This window comes from Giraffa tippelskirchi, chromosome 7 (genome assembly GCF_054371585.1).
Source record: "Giraffa tippelskirchi isolate mGirTip1 chromosome 7, T2T-mGirTip1v1.2.pri, whole genome shotgun sequence".
NCBI classification, from domain to species: Eukaryota; Metazoa; Chordata; class Mammalia; order Artiodactyla; family Giraffidae; genus Giraffa; species Giraffa tippelskirchi.
Window position 1 is genome coordinate 57,918,496 of NC_137281.1, and position 18,694 is coordinate 57,937,189.

The following is an 18,694-nucleotide window of genomic DNA, read 5'->3' on the forward strand; positions in this document are numbered from 1 at the left end:
ATTTACAGAAAGCCCAGTGGTTTTTTCCTTGGTTCTCTATGCCTTTTTCTTAGATTTTGTTTCTCTCCTTTTCTTCCACTTGTAAACTTGGTGTCTCTTTCCTTGGCACAGGGTGATTAAGGAAGTGGATGCCACATCTAAAGAAGCCAAATCCTTCTTCAAGCAAAACGAGAAAGAAAAACCCCAGTCTAACATCCCTTCATCTGTGCCATCACTTCCTGCCGGGTCAGGGTGAGTAGTTTAGTCTCAGGCCCAGCTCTACTTGGCACATTGGAGAAGCTATTTTCACAACAAGGGCGCCCGCCCTTACCTGTAGCTCTCTTGGCTCCTTTCCTGAGAGAGGGAATTCTGCTGCTGTTCTGTCTTTGCTGAAATACCTGCCAAAATGGAGGATGCAGAGAACAATACTTGCAGAATGGAGGATGCAGGCTTCATGTTTGATTCTGAGCAAAGTCCTGGTTTACAGTGTTGGCCACAGAGCTGAACATATAGTAGACTTCACATTTAAACAATGATTTTTGAATGTAAATATCAGCAGTTCATCATAACTTGAAATAAAGATTTGAGTTGAGTACTTCCTTCCACCCCTAAGGATGTCCTAGGAACAAAAAAAGGTCAAGGCTGACTTACAAATAATTTTATTAGCACATTATCAGGAACTTAACAGTTTTTCTCCCTTCATGCTTTCCATAGTATATGAGTTATTTTGAGCTGAAGACTAGAATTCTTTTCTTGGAAGAAGGAAAAATTTCTTTCTTCTTAATCTACATGTAAGAAGTAAAGCCAACAGTTAAGTAGGAGGAGTCAGGGCACTCGCCTCGAGAGAGGTGAACATGGACCACTCACTCCCATCACTGCACTGATCACCTCTGACTCCTGAGCAGAGCTCTCTCTTCTTCAGGTGTTTGAGGTGGAACAAGTCACCTATAGTTGATTTGCTGACCTTTCAGTTTGTTGATTCATCCTTTCCCCCTAAAACGATGAAGTTTTGTTTTGTGTTTTTTTTTGTGAGGGCTGAGATAAAAAGAGGAGGCTCTAATAAGCTAAAGCAACATGCTTTTAGCTTTCTAGTTATTTTATTGTCTGAAAGGGATTCTCGGCAGACCAGTGGCTTTCAGACTGTTGACTGCTACTCACAATAAGAAATACATCTTACATTCTGACTGTAAGTAAAGTGAAAGTCACTTAGTCGTGTCCGACTCTTTGCGACCCCATGGACTGTAGCCTGCCAGGCTCCTCTGTCCATGGAATTTTCCAGGCCAGAATACTGGAGTGGAGTTCTCTTCTGCATTCCCTTCTCCAGGGAATCTTCCCAACCCAGGTATCGAACTCAGGTCTCCCTCATTGCAGGCGGGTTCTTTACCGTCTGAGCCACCAGGGAAGCCCTACATTATGACATAGTCTACCCGTAAATATAGGTGTATAAGGTGACTTCTATTTTGTGTCTATTATTATGTAATTATTATGTGTAGTATATGTCTTTTGAAAAAATGTTAATGACCCATTGAATCAATTTCACAATCTCTTACAATCTGTATTTAACTAATACTGCTCTAGACTACATATAGAATTAGGCTTCTGCAGGCTTATCTCTTGGTGAACAGGCTTGTATCTGGTATTATTAAACAATGCCTCTTGCATTTATTGAAATGTTACTGTGAAAGTTACTGTGGATTCAGTGCTGGATAGAAATACAGTCAGTTTCTTCTGCCTTAGATTTCTAGCATAGTTGGTTTCAAGTAGCATCATTTTTATTTCTAGCTTCCTTGGGTATTTCTTAAAATAGAGATTCTACTTGGAAACGTGTTTCAGAAAATACTGTTACCATAATTCTGAAGATAACCGGAGGAGGGAGAAGTGGCATCTTGGCAAGGTCACCTTGTTTAAGTCACTGAGTCAGTCATGAAAATCTCACTGTATTCTGTATTCATGTCTTTCTTTCTTAGAAAGAGCTACTAGCCTTTCAAAGATAAGAAATCTGCTATGTTTTAGTAGGAACCAGAAGGAAACAGATGGCATCCTCAAATTAGGACACCTCTAGGAGATTTTAAGAACTCACAACGTAGTGAAAGACCACAGATAGTGAGAGTGCGGTATCCCTGGGATTAGTAGTAATGAGGCTCCATCACCACCCCTCAACCTGAGGGGCGCAGCAGGGAGCAGCCTGTGGCAGTGAGGATAAGGAGGACCTCCTGTGAGGAGCTGAGAGCTTTGCTTGAGCGATGGATCATCCGGGGGAATAAATAACCCAATATCCCATTCTTCCCTCCGTCCTTTCTCTTCTGGGGACTCCATTGGCCACTGAGGCTCATGAAAGAAAAAATTATCCTCTACTTGTTAAAATGCAAGGAAGATTTATTCAGGATTATTGCAGTAGGTATTAACAACTGTCACAGTAGGGGAGAAAGATCAGGCTTAACTTTTTATTTATGTCAGTCCCATTCTCCCAGTTCATCCTGGCCCTCCCCTTTACCCCTTGATCCATACGTTTGTTCTCTGCATCTGTGTCTCTTATCTGTGCTTTGTAAATAAGTTCATCTATACCATTTTTTCAGATTTCACACATATGTGTTAATATACGGTATTTGTTTTTCTGACTTAACTTCACTGTGTATGACAGTCTCTAGGTCCATAGACATCTCTACAGAGGACTCGGTTTCATTTTTCTTTTTCTGCCTGAGTAACGTTCCACTGTATAGATACACCCCATTTTCTTTCTCCATCCCTCTGTCGACGGACATGCAGGTTGTTTCCATGTCCCGGCTGTTGTAAACAATGCCACAGTGAGCAATTCGGGTGCATGTGTCTCTGAATTAACGGTTTTCTCTGGGTGTATGCTTAGTGGTGGGGTTGCTGGGTCACATGGTAGGTCTATTTTTAGTTCGTTAAGAAAGCTCTATGCTCTTCTCCATAGTGGCTGTATCAGTTTACATTCCTACCAACAGTGCAAGGCGGTTTCCTTTTCTCCACACTCTCTCCAGCATTTATTGTTTGTTGATTTTGTGATGATGACCATTCTGACTCGTGTGTACCTCATTATAGTTTTCAGGCTTAACTTTGAATACAGCAAAGAGAGCTGGGGATATATGGCCAGGGAGCAGAATTAGGGGTGGGAGGATGGACTGTGGATGGACCAGTGCTGAGGGGAGACATCAGAGGTGAGAAGATTCTGGCTCAACTGACCTAACAGGGTTCTTGTTGAAGGCGGGCCAAGGACTTATATATCAAAGGTGGGAAATGAGGAAATTGTTCAGATACTGAGAGTGATCAGCTATCAAGGGTGGGCGATTCTGTTTAACCTGATTTAGCTGGATTCTTGCTAAAATTGAGCTATGCAAGCCCAACAAGGAGGGGGCCAAGTTTGAGACCTCACGGAGAAGAGGTTTCGCCTGACTAAGGTCAGATCAAGAAGAGAGTCTGTTGTCGATACACCCATACGGGACAGCATCTGGGGCAAGGAGCAGCATGGAGATGGACACAGGGGCATCCAGATGGGTCAGCCGGGGACATGTCCTTTAGCAGGTTAATGAACTCACTCCTTCGTGACGGGGTAAAGTGGAACTTGAGCTTCTTTGAAAGCTATAATGAAACATAACACGATTACAAGGATATATCTGACTGAGTAAAAAAGTCCTCACAGTTTGTACATGAAAACAGGGACACATTTCACACATTTCACATACATGGACTTTGAATTTCTCAGAAAATCCAGTAGATGACCTTCAAGGTTGACATGATCATTTTTCTGAGATTCATCTCAAAAAAAGTCCACAGTGGTAGTTGTGCTTGGGAAAAGACAGGGTCAAAAAGAATTCAGTTGATCTGAGGTGTCTAGCAACATTTTATCAGTGCAGACATCAGTATGTGCTACAGGCTGCACACACATGGTATGGAAAGTCTTCAGGAGAAAAGTCTACAGGAGATACCAAATTTATTAAATGAACTTTATTTAACGCAATAAAATATTTTTTTCAATGTTGGAATTGTTTCAGTTAATAGAGGTTACCCAGCAGAAACACTTTGTTTGTTTATTTCTCTCCTCTCTAAACAGATTTAAGCAATACAGGAAAACCAGAGCAGGAGAGTAAAACATCCTGTCCCACATCCTTTGCTAGAATCATAGGAACAAACGTTTCTAACTGAAAATGCATTTCCTCCACATGTTTAAAATAATACACTGCTTTGGCTTAAAAAATCCAAAGTTTATACTTTGGGGATAGAGCAAACCAAACATCCAGTTTTCACTGGAGGCAGGAATCAGAGACGACAGTTACCTCTACAATTGGTAGAAGAAGCACTATGCTCATCCTGCTGTGTCTGAATTCTCCTTGTCCTGTTACACTAAGCGCTCTATCCACTTATCAACCTCCACTCCCCTCCAGCCCTGTTGACCAGTTGAATCCAGCTTCTGTCAGCGTTTGTGGGTGTTTGGCTGGTACATTCACTGCTTGTCTTCAACCCAGCATTTATTAGTTACTTTATTCCAACAGTGGGCAGCCATTAGTCCCATTCAAGTTTATAATCCCAGCCAGAGGCATTAACTTGTTTGATTTAAGGGCTTACTGTTTTACATTCCTCTTTATAGACTGAGAATGATCTAAACCAGTAAAACATAAGGGTTCAAAACATCATTTTCCCGTGTAATTTTGTGTTGTCATCTCGATCTGTTGAGGAAAAAAAAAAGGCTTCATTGTTGAGTCTCAGACAGCATCCTGGGTGGTGCCAGGGTAGCAAGCACTGTTTGCCCCAAAAATAGAAGAGAGAGGATTCCTCACAGTGTCACACTGCTGGTTGAAAACCTGTTGGTATTGGGTGTATTTGAGCCATCCATCCCCAGGACCTTCACTTCATACAACAGAGTCTGTCTGAGCCATTGATCTCTCCCAAACTCCTTGGACATGAGTTAATAAAACCTTGTTGACTTTTAAGTTTCAGTATATAGTCTTTTGATAGAGAGCATTGAGCATTTCACTTCAAGCAACAAAAGTCAAACATAGCCACAGCACTGGGTTGGAAAAGTTTCTAATTTTTGATCTGAATCTCATTATTGATCAACCAGACTTCTAATATATGTTGATTTATTTTTTAGGTCATTTTACTTTTAAAGTAGTTACAGTCACATTGAGAGGAGCATCTCAAAGCTAGATACAATTATATTTCAAGTTTTTTGCCTGACAGTGAAGAAAGGACCTCCGAATTATTCACAGAAAATATATTTACATCAATAGCAAAAAAAAGACAGGCTACTTCAGAAATCTGACTTCACCTCCAGGTTTGATGCTCTTGTGAAATGCCTGATCAGGTGGCATGCGCCTGTGGGCCTATGAATAGGTATACATGATGAGGTTACTGAATGCCAGAGAAGGGCCATTCCTGGAAGAAGAGAATCAGCTTGTTTCAAAACAATAAATATCATGAGTAAGTGCTTATTGGTGATTATTATAATTAAGATCATTTGAAGAAAGTGGGCATTCTAGACATGACCTGTGATATCTTTCAGATTCGTTTCTAAGAGAACAAATAGTATTAGTCAGTTTAATAGTTTAAAATTGGATGTACCTTGTCTCTTTTTAAAAATAGCCATATTGAACTGTATTTATTTACAAATTAAATTATACCGTTCTTTAGTTTTTAGTGTATTCAGCATTGTGCAGCACTTCCCCCAAAATGCTGTCTCTCTCCATTCTTAAACACCTCTCTCTTCCATACTGCCAGGAAACTACTGATCTATCTCTTTGTCTAGATTTGCCTGTTTGGACATTTCATATAAATGGAATCATACAGCATTTCTTGTTTTGTGTCTGGCTTCTTTGACTAGCATGATGTGTTTTGGGTTTTTTGGCTGCACTGTGTAGCATGTGGGATCTTGGTTCCCTAACCAGGGATGGAACCCGTGCCCCGTGCTTTGGGAGCTCGGAATCTTAACCACTGGACCACCAGGGAAGTCCCTAGCATAATGTTTTTCAGGCTCATTCTTGTGTCTGTACTTCATTCCTTTTTATGGATGAATAATATTCCATTGTATGACTGTACCTCTTTTTGTTTATTCATTCATTAGTCGATGGACATAGGATTGTTTGCTCTTTTTGACTATTACAAATAATCCTTCTCTAAACATTCAGGTGCAGGAGACCTGGGTTTGGTCTCTGGGTCAGGAAGATCCCCTGGAGGAGGGTATGGCAACCTACTCTAGTATTCTTGCCTGGAGAGCCCCCATGGACAGAGGAGCCTGGTGGGCTACAGTCCCTGGGGTCACAAAGAGTCAAACATGACTGAGTGACTGCTGCTGCTGCTGCTAAGTCGCTTCAGTTGTGTCCGACTCTGTGCGACCCTACAGACGGCAGCCCACCAGGCTCCGCCGTCCCTAGGATTCTCCAGGCAAGAATACTGGAGTGGGTTGCCATTTCCTTCTCCAGTGCATGAAAGGGAAAAGTGAAAGTGAAGTCGCTCAGTCGTGTCCGACTCTTAGCGACCCCATGGACTATAGCCTACCAGGCTCCTCCGTCCATGGGATTTTCCAGGCAAGAGTACTGGAGTGGGGTGCCATTGCCTTCTCCGACTGAGTGACTAAGCACACACAAACATTCATGTACAGGTTTTCGTAGGGATATGTGTATGAACCTGAGTATGAAATTTCTGGGTCATGTGGTAAGTTGGACACGTTCTTGGATAGGACAAGGGGCCATAAGAGGAGAATTCACGTGTTGCCAAGAGGTTCCTTCCACCATGATTTCTTTGAAAGCATGTGTAGTTCTATATATAAGCTCTGCTGTAAGAAAAAGAGATTGGTGGAAAGCTGTAATGTCCAGTAACATTATAAAAGAAATGGCTAGATAAAAGATAAGGCAGTTTCCTTTTGTCATAGTTCATGTTTGATGTAAGGAGAGAGGTTAAGACTTTTGGTTTGTTCCCACAGCCAGCTCTTAAGCTTTCTACTTACTGAGATTTCCTGTTTGATGCTAATTTGGGGTTTTAGTTTAGTTGACTCAGGGCTGGCCCTGCCTTATTTTATTATTACTGTTTGTAAATAGATGTTCATGACTTTCTCATTCACGTTTGAACGTGACTTTGTTGCTCTTAGTGGATGTGGTTCTGCCAGTAGGAGGTGCTCAGGAACATGTGGTGGGAGAGAGATTTTGGTGCCACATGACTTGAGACCATTGGTACTTAGTGGGTGGGGTTCAGGGGTACTGAATATCCTGCAGTGCTTTGGACAGTTTATACAGAGAATTTTCTTTTCCAAAGTGCCAGTAGTGTCCCCTTTGTGACATACTGTTTAGGGAGCTGGGGTCCTTCACTTTCCGGTTTGAGACTCCTCCAGGGTAGACATTCACAAACTGACAGTTGATGAATTAGATCTGTCCTTGGATGTTTTATTTGACCAGTATTTAAAAATCAGGAGAGTTGGCATAACACTTTGGATTTTCTTCAGAAATAAGTCGTGCTCCTGCCCCCCTCCCCTTTCCTGACAGCGGGAAGGAACTGGAGCTGAGCAGATGAGTTGTGCCCATTCCCATTTACACTGTTCAGTTTTGCTGCCTGCCTGGTTCCTGTAGTCAAGTGATTCTCACATGCTTGAACCCCGTGTTTCTCCTTAATGGTCAAGTTAATTACCTTTTGGAACTAACTTGTTCTCTAGATTAAGTATCAGACTTACTGTCTTCTCAGATTGTAGGTTAAATGTTTATCTGCTTTAAAAGAATAAGTAGTTCTGTTTATTGATAGTTTACCAGATTTAAGACACAGTGCTAAATGTACATGTATTATTTCATTTACTCCCCATGGACACTTCAAGAGATAGGTGCTAACTTTGTGCCCATTTCACAGATCAGGAAACTGAAACTCAGGGAGGTGCTCTTAATTTGTTAGAAGTGCATAGTTGTTGGATGGTGAAGCCTGGATTCCAGTCTAGTTCTACTTGAGACCAAAGCCTGAACTCTCAGCCACTGTGCCTTACAACCACTCTTTCTTACTTTCCTAATTGACCTTTTTTGTTAAAAGTATCTCTTCAGCTTTATAACTGATGAAGGACTCTTTGAAAGCTATTTTGTGTTTTGTTATTTTTGAAGGAAGTGAGATGACTATTTAATCCCGTTTCCTTTGTAAGCCTTTTCTTCGTTAACCATGACTAGTCTGGGTTTCCTGTATTATATTTTAATCTCAGCCTTATCTCATGAAATTGAAGGAGCTAGCACATTTTAAAAATGAGTTCCAGGTTTGTTTAGAAAGCAAAGATACCACTTTGCCAACAAAGGTCTATATGGTCAAGGTTGTGATTTTTCCAGTAGTCATGTATGGACGGGATGTGAGAGTTGGACCATAAAGAAGGCTGAGCACTGAGGAATAGATGCTTTCAAATTGTAATACTGGAGAAGCCTCTTTAGAGTCCCTTGGACAGCAAGGAGATCAAACCAGTCAATCCTAAAGGAAATCAACCCTGAATATTCATTGGAAGGACTGATACTGAAGCTCCAATACTTTAGGGCTACCTTATGCGAAGAGCTGACTCATTGGAAAAGAGGCTGATGCTGGAAAAGATCGAGGGCAAGAGGAGAAGGGGGCAACAGAGGATGAGATGGTTGGATGACATCACCGACTCAATGGACATGAGTTTGAGCAAGCTCCAGGAGATCGTGAAGGACAGGGAAGTCTGGCCCGCTGCAGTCCATGGGGTCGCAAAGAGTCAGACACAACTTGGTGACTGAGCAACAGCAGCAGTGGACTCCTCCTGAGGTCTGAATTCTTCATCGCAGAAAGCTTATGTGACGACCCCGTGCCCAGCTTCCAGGGGACCCAAGTAGGAGATATCCTTGTCTGACTTGTTTTAAGGTCATTTCTTCTCGCAGCCATTTGTCCCAGAATAAGACTATCTAGAAACAGCTTTTAAGAGGAAATGATTGATTCTATCAGCCTCACTGGTACTGCTGTTACTTTACTTGTCAGCTCCAGAATGCTGCTTTTGGTTGGGGCAAGAAAACCCTGTACCGACTTGCACCTTCATGTTCTTCAGTGGATGCTTATATTCTGCTTCATTTGGTTTTAGCTTATTCTTAAATTGTTTTTCAGTATACTCCACAGATGTTGCAGGTATAGGGTAAGTGGATTTGAAATTGAAATTAGACAGTTCTTTTAAGATCTCCCATGAATACTTGGAATAGTTTAAGTTTATTACAGGTGACCTCATCTCATGCACATTCTTGATTTGAAGAGATTGTTCCAGGCCAAGCTAGTAACTGAAAGAATTATGAATGGAGAGATTAATGATACTCCTTTCACCCCACCCTTCACTTTTTTGGGGAGACTTTTTGACATTTGGTTCAAGTAATTCATGCATCTAAATGAGAACCCAAACATAGAAAAGCTGCATAGTAAGGACATTTTTCCTTTGTAGTCACTTGGATGTGATTGAATGCCTACAGCAAATACTATGCCTCTAGGAAATGTCCCTTTTAGTTTTCCAGGTTGCCCAGAGTTGAAGAAATTCTAGTGATCTTAGAAAGTCCTATCAAGGAGTTGCTTTATTACACAGAGCAGCCTCCTTTTTAAAAACTTTGCCTTTACCCTTGAGTTAAAGCAGCATCAAGTCTAAGAGCCAGGTACCTATATGTGTTATAAAATTTTAAATTTTTATTTTTCTGTATTCCTATACCCTTGATTGTGCCAAATTTCTCTTGGTGTGAAATAGGAGTCAGGAAGGAGCTTTGAGTGCTTCTTGGAGTGTAGGGAAGCATAGAAAGGGTAGGTAGCTGAAGTTATGACTCTCGTGAAGTTTAGTTGGTGCAATAATAGGAAATTGATTTGGAAAAGATACATAGAGGCCTTCATTTAAGGAGAGAATTGTGATGCTGTAGGGATGAAATGGAAATAGTTTGGTTATAACATGAATTTATTGATTTTAGTCGCTTCTTGTGCTTTAGCTTCTTTCAGTGTACACTAGAGGGCAGAGTTCCCCTGAAAAGATAGTTTGTCTTTGGCAAGATCCCAGGAGAAGGAAACATTCCTAAGATCGGGTATATAAGTGTGTACATTTTTCTCTAATGATATGAGATTATTCTCTTGATATAAAATATTTTTATGTTTTATATATAGTTTCTACATTTTTCTTTTATTAGAGTATTTGTTTTGTTTTAAATTTATCATTGTGCTTAGAAAGTGGAAAATGATATTTCCTCTCTTGAGTTCTTTCATTCCCAGTCCCAGAGGCTAATCGTTTTAGCCAGTTATCAGTTATATTCCAATCCTTCCCTATATTATGCTAATATATTATAATATATATACATTAAAACAAAAATGGACTTACTCTTTCTTTATTAATCTGCAACTTGTATTTTTAAGCAGTCTTATTTTGGACATCTTTTCAGGTCCAGTATAAACATCTACACTTTTTTATGCCTGCATGATACTCTGTGAATATTCTATAATTTGAATAACCAACCATTCCCTTATTGGTGAACTTTTAGTTTTCCAAATTTTGCGCTTATGAATAGTTCTGTAGTAATCCTTGTATGTACATTTTTTTTTTTAATGTTCTCATGCTGTTATTTCTGGAAGACAGATTTCTCATAAGTGGAATTGCTGAATCAAATGTGTGCACCTTAAATCCTAATAGATGCTGCCAAATAGGCAACAACAGTTTGAAATCTCCAGTGTTATGTGAGTTGGAGGGCACATTTCTGCACATCATTACTTTACTAGTATCCAAAGGTTTCTCCACAATCATGTTAACTGATTTCTCTTAACCTACTGGTTTGTATTATGGCTTAAAATTCCCCCTCCCTTGAAAACTTTTATCAGAAACAGACCTTTTTTTTTTTCCCAAGAATTAAACTAGTGCTACATTTTGGTGCATTTGTCAAATGTTAGAGAAAGAATAAATTAAGATTTTGGTATCACCTATAGATTGTCTCCATGTCATATCAAATCATCAAAGTTAATTAATTCTCAGTCATTTAAGAGTTCAGATAAAAATCTGAGTTTTATGAACACTGAGAGCAATTGTGAGCCAATTTAAGGACTGTGGTATATTATAGATTCTTTAAAATGCTATGTGTTACTTCTCTCTTTATGTCCTTAGTGGTGGAAGTCACTATTCTCAAATGTTTTCATAAAGTCAGTGAAGAATGTCATTTGTCCTAAGCCTAGCAGCCAGTGATTCTTACATTCTGATCATGTTCTGATACAGGCATCTTGCTGCTGTTTGGTGGGAGGTTATGATTATATAGAAAGATGCATATTTGATAAATATTTTTATTTGGATTGGGGAGTTTTTCTTGTGGGAGAGGCTGAGTAGCTTTGTTCTCGTTATTTTGCTCAGGGATTGAAAATCAGGCTGATGTGAGATCCAGCACTTAACTGTAGTCAGTTACTAGCCCTGGATTCTTGCCAAAACCCTGTTATCCAATGGAACCTATGATAAATTTCATTCAAAATAATTTAAAATTTCTAACCTAGGCTAATATTTCTGTATCATTAAGAAAATGGGAGATTCTGAATAAGTGTTAATCTTTAGATATATTAATAGTAATTCTGGATGCTTATGACCATAAAAAAAAATGTCACAGCCTTTTGAAAGTTAGACTTCCCTTGAATTTGAAATGCTTGCGATTTCAGTAGCTGCTTATTTGAGAATGAGCAAGAGCAATCCACACTTTGCATTGGCTTTTGCTTTAAACTGGGATCATTTAGCCCCAGCTGCTTGCGAGATGGTGAACTGTAGGAGGTAGGAACCAAAAGAGAAGAGTTTCTCTATAGTCAGAGCGTGACATGTCTTATTTGAAGTGAGAATTAGAAAGATCGAAAGGATCCCGTGTATAAAACACTCTTGGTCTTGAACTCTTGTCTCATGTAACTAGTTTCAGAGAAAAGATTTGAGGGGAGTTTCCTTTAGAGCATTAACCACAAGCATCATGTCTGCTTCCCAGCTGTGTTTCTGTATATGCTGTGGGTTAATGAAATCCTAGTTTTTGAAAGCATTTCAGAAAGTCATTCCGATTTAGTTTATGTTGGACCTGTCTGGACCTCAATTTCTCAGTCTTGTTGTGGTGAAGCCAACTTGCTTATTGGGCTAACTTGGACAATCAGCTATGTGTTTTACAGTATCATAGAAGAATGAGCCAGGTAGAATTTCAGCACAAAGGCTTAGCTTTTGAAGCATCTGTCTTTATGAAACTGGAGTTATATATGTATTTTTTAAAGCTCCTTTGAAATAGGACTTTGGTCAGCACCAAAATGAAAGCGAAGGATGGGCGCTTCTCAGATGTAGTAGGGCAGTTTGGACAAAGGCTTCTGTTTCCCTTACAGTTATCAATCCCTGGGGGAATTGATGGGCAATGGAAAATGGAACACACCTCCTTTCTCCTAGTGTGGTATGTCAACTACTTATGATACACTGTCTCAGGACACCCCTTCCTGATGAGACTAACACGCCTCTAAGCTTTCCACTGCCACCTTTTCTGCTTGTGTAGCGCTTTCTCAGGATTCAGAGGCCTCTTCTTTATACATTTAATACTATCATGCGTGGACTCCGACAGCTCTGACCATCTCTTCAGTGCTGGTAGTTCTCTGTCCGTCCAGTACTGCTTTTCTCCTGAGCTCCAGACCCACGTTTCTCATTGCTTGCTACAAGTTTATTCTGAATCCTCTTGACACCACAGTGGTCCAACATTTAATCCATTTTCTCTAAATTCTTCCATTTTACAGTACTGGAGAAATGGAGCCTGGGAAGCTAAGTAGCTTCTCAGAGCTTCTAAACTAAAGCTTCTTTCTAATCCATTTTTCTTACCTGCTGGGTCACACTGCTTGTCTGTCTCTGGAGAAAGAATATACCACCACTGTTTCCTAAATCACTCATCCCAGCCTCAGTGCTGTCTTAATTCTTTCCTTTCTTTTTCCTATCCTCTCCCTACCCCCAACTGCCCAATCCATTAAGTCCTTTTGATTCCACCTTCAGAATGTTCTGAATATTCATTTATATTCTTTCCCTCTCTCTCTTCCTGCCTTCTGTCTATATTTCATCTTCACTGACATTGCCTCTTCACTGGGTCTTTCTTTCATCATCATCTGTCTTGTAATTGAAATATTTTCTAAAGTCTTTGAATAGCTTGGACTATTATAATTGGTTCCTAAATTTACTTAAAAGACTGCAGTCTCTCTTCCTATATCCACCGTGGATGCCATTGCTGAAATAAGAGATTTTTGGCAATGATTCAGTTTAGATCCTATCACTTGCTCAAAAATTTGATTCTTTTTGCGTACTATTCAGTTCAAATTCTTTAGTCTAATATTAGTGAATGACGGATTTTAGTTCCGGCAAACCACACTTTTTTCTGTTACTCTATTTGACAGCCAGAGAAAGGTCCTTCCCTTTGCCCCGTATTTTCCTCCGTCAGCTTATGCAGCTTATCCCTGTCCCCACCCCTACGTGCCCTCATCCTTTCCCATCTGTGGGAATCCTGCCCGTTTTTCAAGCCCAGCTCTGCTCTCTCACACTCTGTCCTGATACAGACCCTCTCTCTCTGTACTGCCTTCCCACTAGTGGCCCTTTAAATATTTGACCATGAAGTCTAGTTATTTTATTCTTCCTTATTCATGCCTTGAAGAGAATAAAACTCTTAAGATCTTTTCTTTGACGTTGGATTTCTGCAGTTTCAATACAGTGTGGATGGTACGGATTTAGTTTTGTTTCTTAAATCTGAGAATTCATGTCTTTTGAAAGTTCTGAAAAGTTCTCAGGCATTATCTGTTTGAATATTGTCTGTTTGCATTTTATTGTCACCTTTTAGAACGCCTGCATGTCAGATCTTTTCATTTTGTCCTGCACTTCCCTCTAGTATTTTTCCCCTCACTATTTCTCTGAGTTGCCTTCTGGCTGTTTCTGGTGTTCCAGTTCGTTACTTTTTCTTCAGCTATGTCTAATCTATTTTAACTTGTTCACTGAGTTTCATTTCAGTAAGTACGTTTTCTTTTTATTCTTAGAATTTTTATTTGATTTGGTTGCAAATCTGCTTGTTCTTTTTCTCATAGGATCATATAGTTTTGAAGTTTTCTTTTATATTCATCATCATTTTATGTGTGCTTCCTTTATAGTTTCTGTCAGATTGTTCTTTTATCAGAAGTTCTTAGAGTTCTAAAGCTGTCTTTATTTCATTTGCTGTCCTTATAGTGGATTATGTCCCTTTATGTTTAGTACTCTTTATCATCTTTACTAAGGTTTTGTCTGTGGCGTGATCTCATTTGGCCTAGTGAAATTATTATATTTTTCTAAAGTAAGATGAATTCTCCACTCGGTGCCCTGGCTTTTTATGGTTTTTTTTTGCTTTGAGGTTTCTGAAACACTCAGCTATCATAACTGGAATAATTATGAACCCCAACTCTGTGTGATAACAGGCCCAGGGTTCCACTTCTCCGGAGATACTTTTTTCCCTCTTTTCCCTACTATCCAAGAAGAGAGAGGCTTTCTTGTTTGCTCCATAGGCTGTTAGGTGAACTCTCTCTAGGCTGTCCTTTCCTTGAGGATACATAGTGTCTGTTTTATTTGAGACTTGAGTTCTAGCCTTCCACCTTTTATAAATCGGAGACTGGTCCTGTTATCATGTGGTTAGCAAAACCCAGGGAGGAAGTTATTGAAACTTCTTCCCCACCCCATTCAGCTCCTTGTAGCCATTATATCAGCTCATATTCTGCCACTGTGGTTTTCAGTTCCTTCTTTGATCCTGGCACCCTGGGGGTTTCCCTTTTCTCTCTTGTGGGTTTAACTATGCATTTAAAATAATGTTTGGTCTTTTGGTATATTTAAATCTAGTGTTTCTAGGTCTTTATTGGAAAATGTTTAGGTTATATTAAACACTCATCTTGCCTGAACTGGAAGTTCATTGTGAGCTCTTTAAGGGCAGATACCCTGTATTGCTTTTTTAAAAAATGTTCCCTGCAGCTAATACAAAGTTGGTCATTACAATTAGCGAATTTGAAGTTACTCAAAGGAAATACTTCTGACCACTCTGAGCATAGGAAGAAATACCCAGTAACCTTTAAAAACACATTTGATGACTTTCTTTCATATCAGATATAAACTGATTCTTCTACTCAAACCTTATTGATTTTCACCATTAAAATACTGTATATCTTAAATATCTGCTGTTTTTCTTCTCTCTTTTGAGCTATTTACATTGCTCCCTTTGTTGGTTTTCCTTGTTCTCTTAAGAAACAAAACATCTGGGAATATTTTTTGTTACATTTTCTAAAGCATCCGTGAGTTTTCCTCATATCCATATCAGTCTTATTTGTTACCTTCCCGCGCCCATCCCCCCCAGCTCCATCTTAATATCTGTTTTGAAAATCTTTACCACCAGGTATTGTGGATCTTCTTTTTGTCTGTCTGGTGCCTCACCCCCTCAGAAATCTGCAAGACATTTCATAAATGCCACACTTCAGGGGAGGCAAGGAGCCGAATATTCAAAACCATTGATTTCCCAGTGTTCTTTGTAGCTAGTTTTCAGTCAGGAACCTGGGCTTCTTGAGTCAGATGCCTGCCCAGGATTTTCAGTCCAGGCCTAGTGAAGCAGAGGCAGGGAACTCGGAAGATCTTCCTGGGCCCACATAGGGGCAGCAGCTGCAGTGTGTGGGACCCCTGACAGCAGCACCGTCAGTCTAGGTCTGAGGTGTGACTTGGGGGCATTGTTTCCAGCTTCTGAACTTGCTTCTTAAATCCTCCTGGATTTTGATGAGTAACCCAATACCTTGTTTTTTTGTTTTTTTGTTTTATTAAACTTTCTGTTTTGAGAGATTGTAGACTCACATGCAGTTTATAAAATAACAGCTTTCTTGAATCCTTGACCCAGCTTCCCTCTATTGTAACATCTTACAGTACCACAAATAAAGTGCTACAGATAGTCATGTACAGGTTTTGTGTGGTTGTTAAGTGTGTGTATTTGTGGAGTGTTTTGTTATGTTTCTGTCACACCACGTGTCTTGCTGGCTCTTAGATCCCTGACCAGGGATTGAACCCGGGCTACAGCAGTGCAAATGCTGAGTCCTAACCCCTGTACTGCCAGGAAATTCACATAAGTATGTTATTTTGTGTGAACAAGTTTTCTATTGCTACTATAACAGATTACCATAAATGCAGCTACTTACAAAGCACAAATTTATTGTCTTACAATTTTGTAGACTAGAAGCCCAACATCATGGTTTCACCATGCTAAAATCAAAGTGGATCTGTGTTCCTAGTGATTGTAGGACTGCTAAGGGCTTCATTTTCTTGCTCTCAGCTGTGGGCCTTCCCAGCTTCCAGAGACCACCCACTTTCCTTGACTCGTGGCCTGCTTCTGTTTTCAAAGTCAGCAGGAGCTGGTTGATTCCCTCTCAAGCTAGGAATGTTTGTTCCTCCTTTCATCTCATCTCTAACCTAGCTGGGAAAGGTTCTCTGTTTGTAAGGACTTCTTTGATTAGATTGGGCCCACACTGATAATGGAGGATTATCTCCCCTGTCTCAAGGACCATACCCTTAATCACATCTGCAGAGTCCCTTTTGCCATGGAAGGTAAGGTAACTAAATCAAATTCCAGGAGGGTAGGGAGTGAATATCTTTCAGGGAGAGGGGTCATTATTCTTCTCACCACAATTAAAATTTCATTTCTCAGAGGTAAATGCTCTGAGAGGGAGTCAATTACTGAGTCATATGGTAGTTGAGAGTGAAAATACCATATAGTAGGAGAGTGAAAAAGTTGCTTTGAAACTCAACATTCAAAAAATGAAGATCATGGTGTCCAGTCCCATCACTTCCTGGCAAATAGATGGGTAAACAATGGAAACGGTGAGAGACTTTTATTTTGGGGGGCTCCCAAATCACTGCAGATGGTGAGTGTAGCCATGAAATTAAAAGACGCTTGCTCCTTGGAAGAAAAGCTATGACCAACCTAGACAGCATATTAAAAAGCAGAGACATTACTTTGCCAACAGAAATCTGTCTAGTCAAAGCTATGGTTTTTCCAGTAGTCATGTATGGATATGAGAGTTGGACTATAAAGAAAGCTGAGCACCAAAGAATTGATGCTTTTGAATTGTAGTGTTGGAGAAGACTCTTGAGAGTCCCTTGGACAGCAAGGTGATCCAACCAGTCCATCCTAAAGGAAATCAGTCCTAAATATTCATTGGAAGGACTGATGCTGAAGCTGAAACTCCAATACTTTGGCCACCTGTTGGGAAGAACTGACTCCTTGGAAGAGACCCTGATGCTGGGAAAGATTGAAGGCGGGAGGAGAAGCGGACGACAGAGGTTGAGATGGTTGGATGGCATCACCAACTCAATGAACATGAGTTTGAGTAAACTCCAGGAATTGGTGATGTACAAGGAGGCCTGGCGTGCTGCAGTCCTTGGAGTCACGAAGAATCGGACACGACTGAGCGACTGAACTGAACTGATGGTAGTTGCTGCTGCTGTTGCTGCTAAGTCACTTCAGTCGTGTCCAGCTCTGTGCGACCCCATAGACGGCAGCCCACCAGGCTCCCCCATTCCTGGAATTCTCCAGGCAAGAACACTGGAGTGGGTTGCCGTTTCCTTCTCCAATGCGTGAAAGTGAAAAGTGAAAGTGAAGTCGCTCAGTCGTGTCTGACTCTTAGCGACCCCATGGACTGCAGCCTACCAGTTGAATGTATACTTTTATAAGAACCTGCCCAACTTTTCCAAAGGGGCTGCACCATTTTACATTTCCTCCAGTAGTATGTAAGGGATTCAGTTTCTCTGCATTCTTATCAACATTTGGTATGGTCATTATTTTTAATTTTAGCCACTCTAGTAGGTGTGTAGTGATACTTCATTATGATTTTAATTTATATTTCTCTAATGGCATATAAATGCATTTCCCTAAAGTGTTAAATACTTTTTCATGTGCTCTTTTGCCATCTATATATCCTCTTTGGTGAAATGACTGTTCATGTCTTTTGCCCATTTTCTAACTGGATTGTTTGAACTTCTTACTGCTGAATTTTAAGAGTTGTCTATAAATTATAGATATTTGTCCTTTATCAGATATATGGTTTGCAGATCCTTTCTTCCAATGTATAGCTGTCTTATCCTTTTAAGAAGATTTTTCACAGGGTGTATGTTTTTGATTTTGATGAAGTCAAATTTATTAGTTTTTTCTTTTATGTATTTTCCTTTGGGTGTCAAGTCTAAGAATTCTTTGCCTAGCCCTAGATCCCACAGATTTTTCTTTGATTTTTTTTTTTTTTTTTTTATGTTTTACATTTAAGTTCATGAACTGTTTTGAGTTATTTTTTGCATAAGGCATGTGATTTAGGTCAAGGATGATTTTTTAAATTTTTGTGTTCACTTTTATTTATTTTTTGCCTGTGCCATCCTCTTTGTGGCAACATTTGTTGGAAGGGCTATCTTTGAATTACTTTTGCCCTGTTGTCAAAAATTAATTCGGCTTATTTGTGAGTTCTATCTATTTCTGGGTTCTCTGTTCCATTGACATGTGTCTATCCCACAATCTTGATTGCTGGTGTATAAAATAAATCTTGAAATCTGGTCGTCTGATTCCTCCCACTTCATTATTTCATTTCAGGAGTATTTTTAAAAAACTCTTCTGGTTGTTTTGCCTTTCCAAATAAATCTTAAAATAATTTTGTCGGTGTCTAGAAAAACTCTGGGGTTTTGATAGGAATTGCGTTAAACCTTGTTATGGACTAAATT

The 18,694-nt window shown here is 39.9% G+C and overlaps 1 protein-coding gene across 5 annotated transcripts in view; it reads left to right on the forward strand.

The window, feature by feature from the left end:
* Window positions 1-18,694, forward strand: part of LOC145513154 (heterochromatin-stabilizing protein CFDP1) — a 103,636-nt gene that overhangs the window by 19,664 nt on the left and 65,278 nt on the right. For 4 of the 5 annotated variants that reach the window (XM_081508634.1, XM_081508633.1, XM_081508636.1 and 1 more), the window contains exon 5: window positions 112-231. The exons of the other annotated variant lie outside the window; for it this stretch is intronic. In XM_081508634.1, coding sequence (XP_081364760.1) covers window positions 112-231 — 120 coding nt within the window. The remainder of the gene's footprint in view (window positions 1-111; window positions 232-18,694) is intronic. 5 annotated transcript variants of the gene reach the window in all.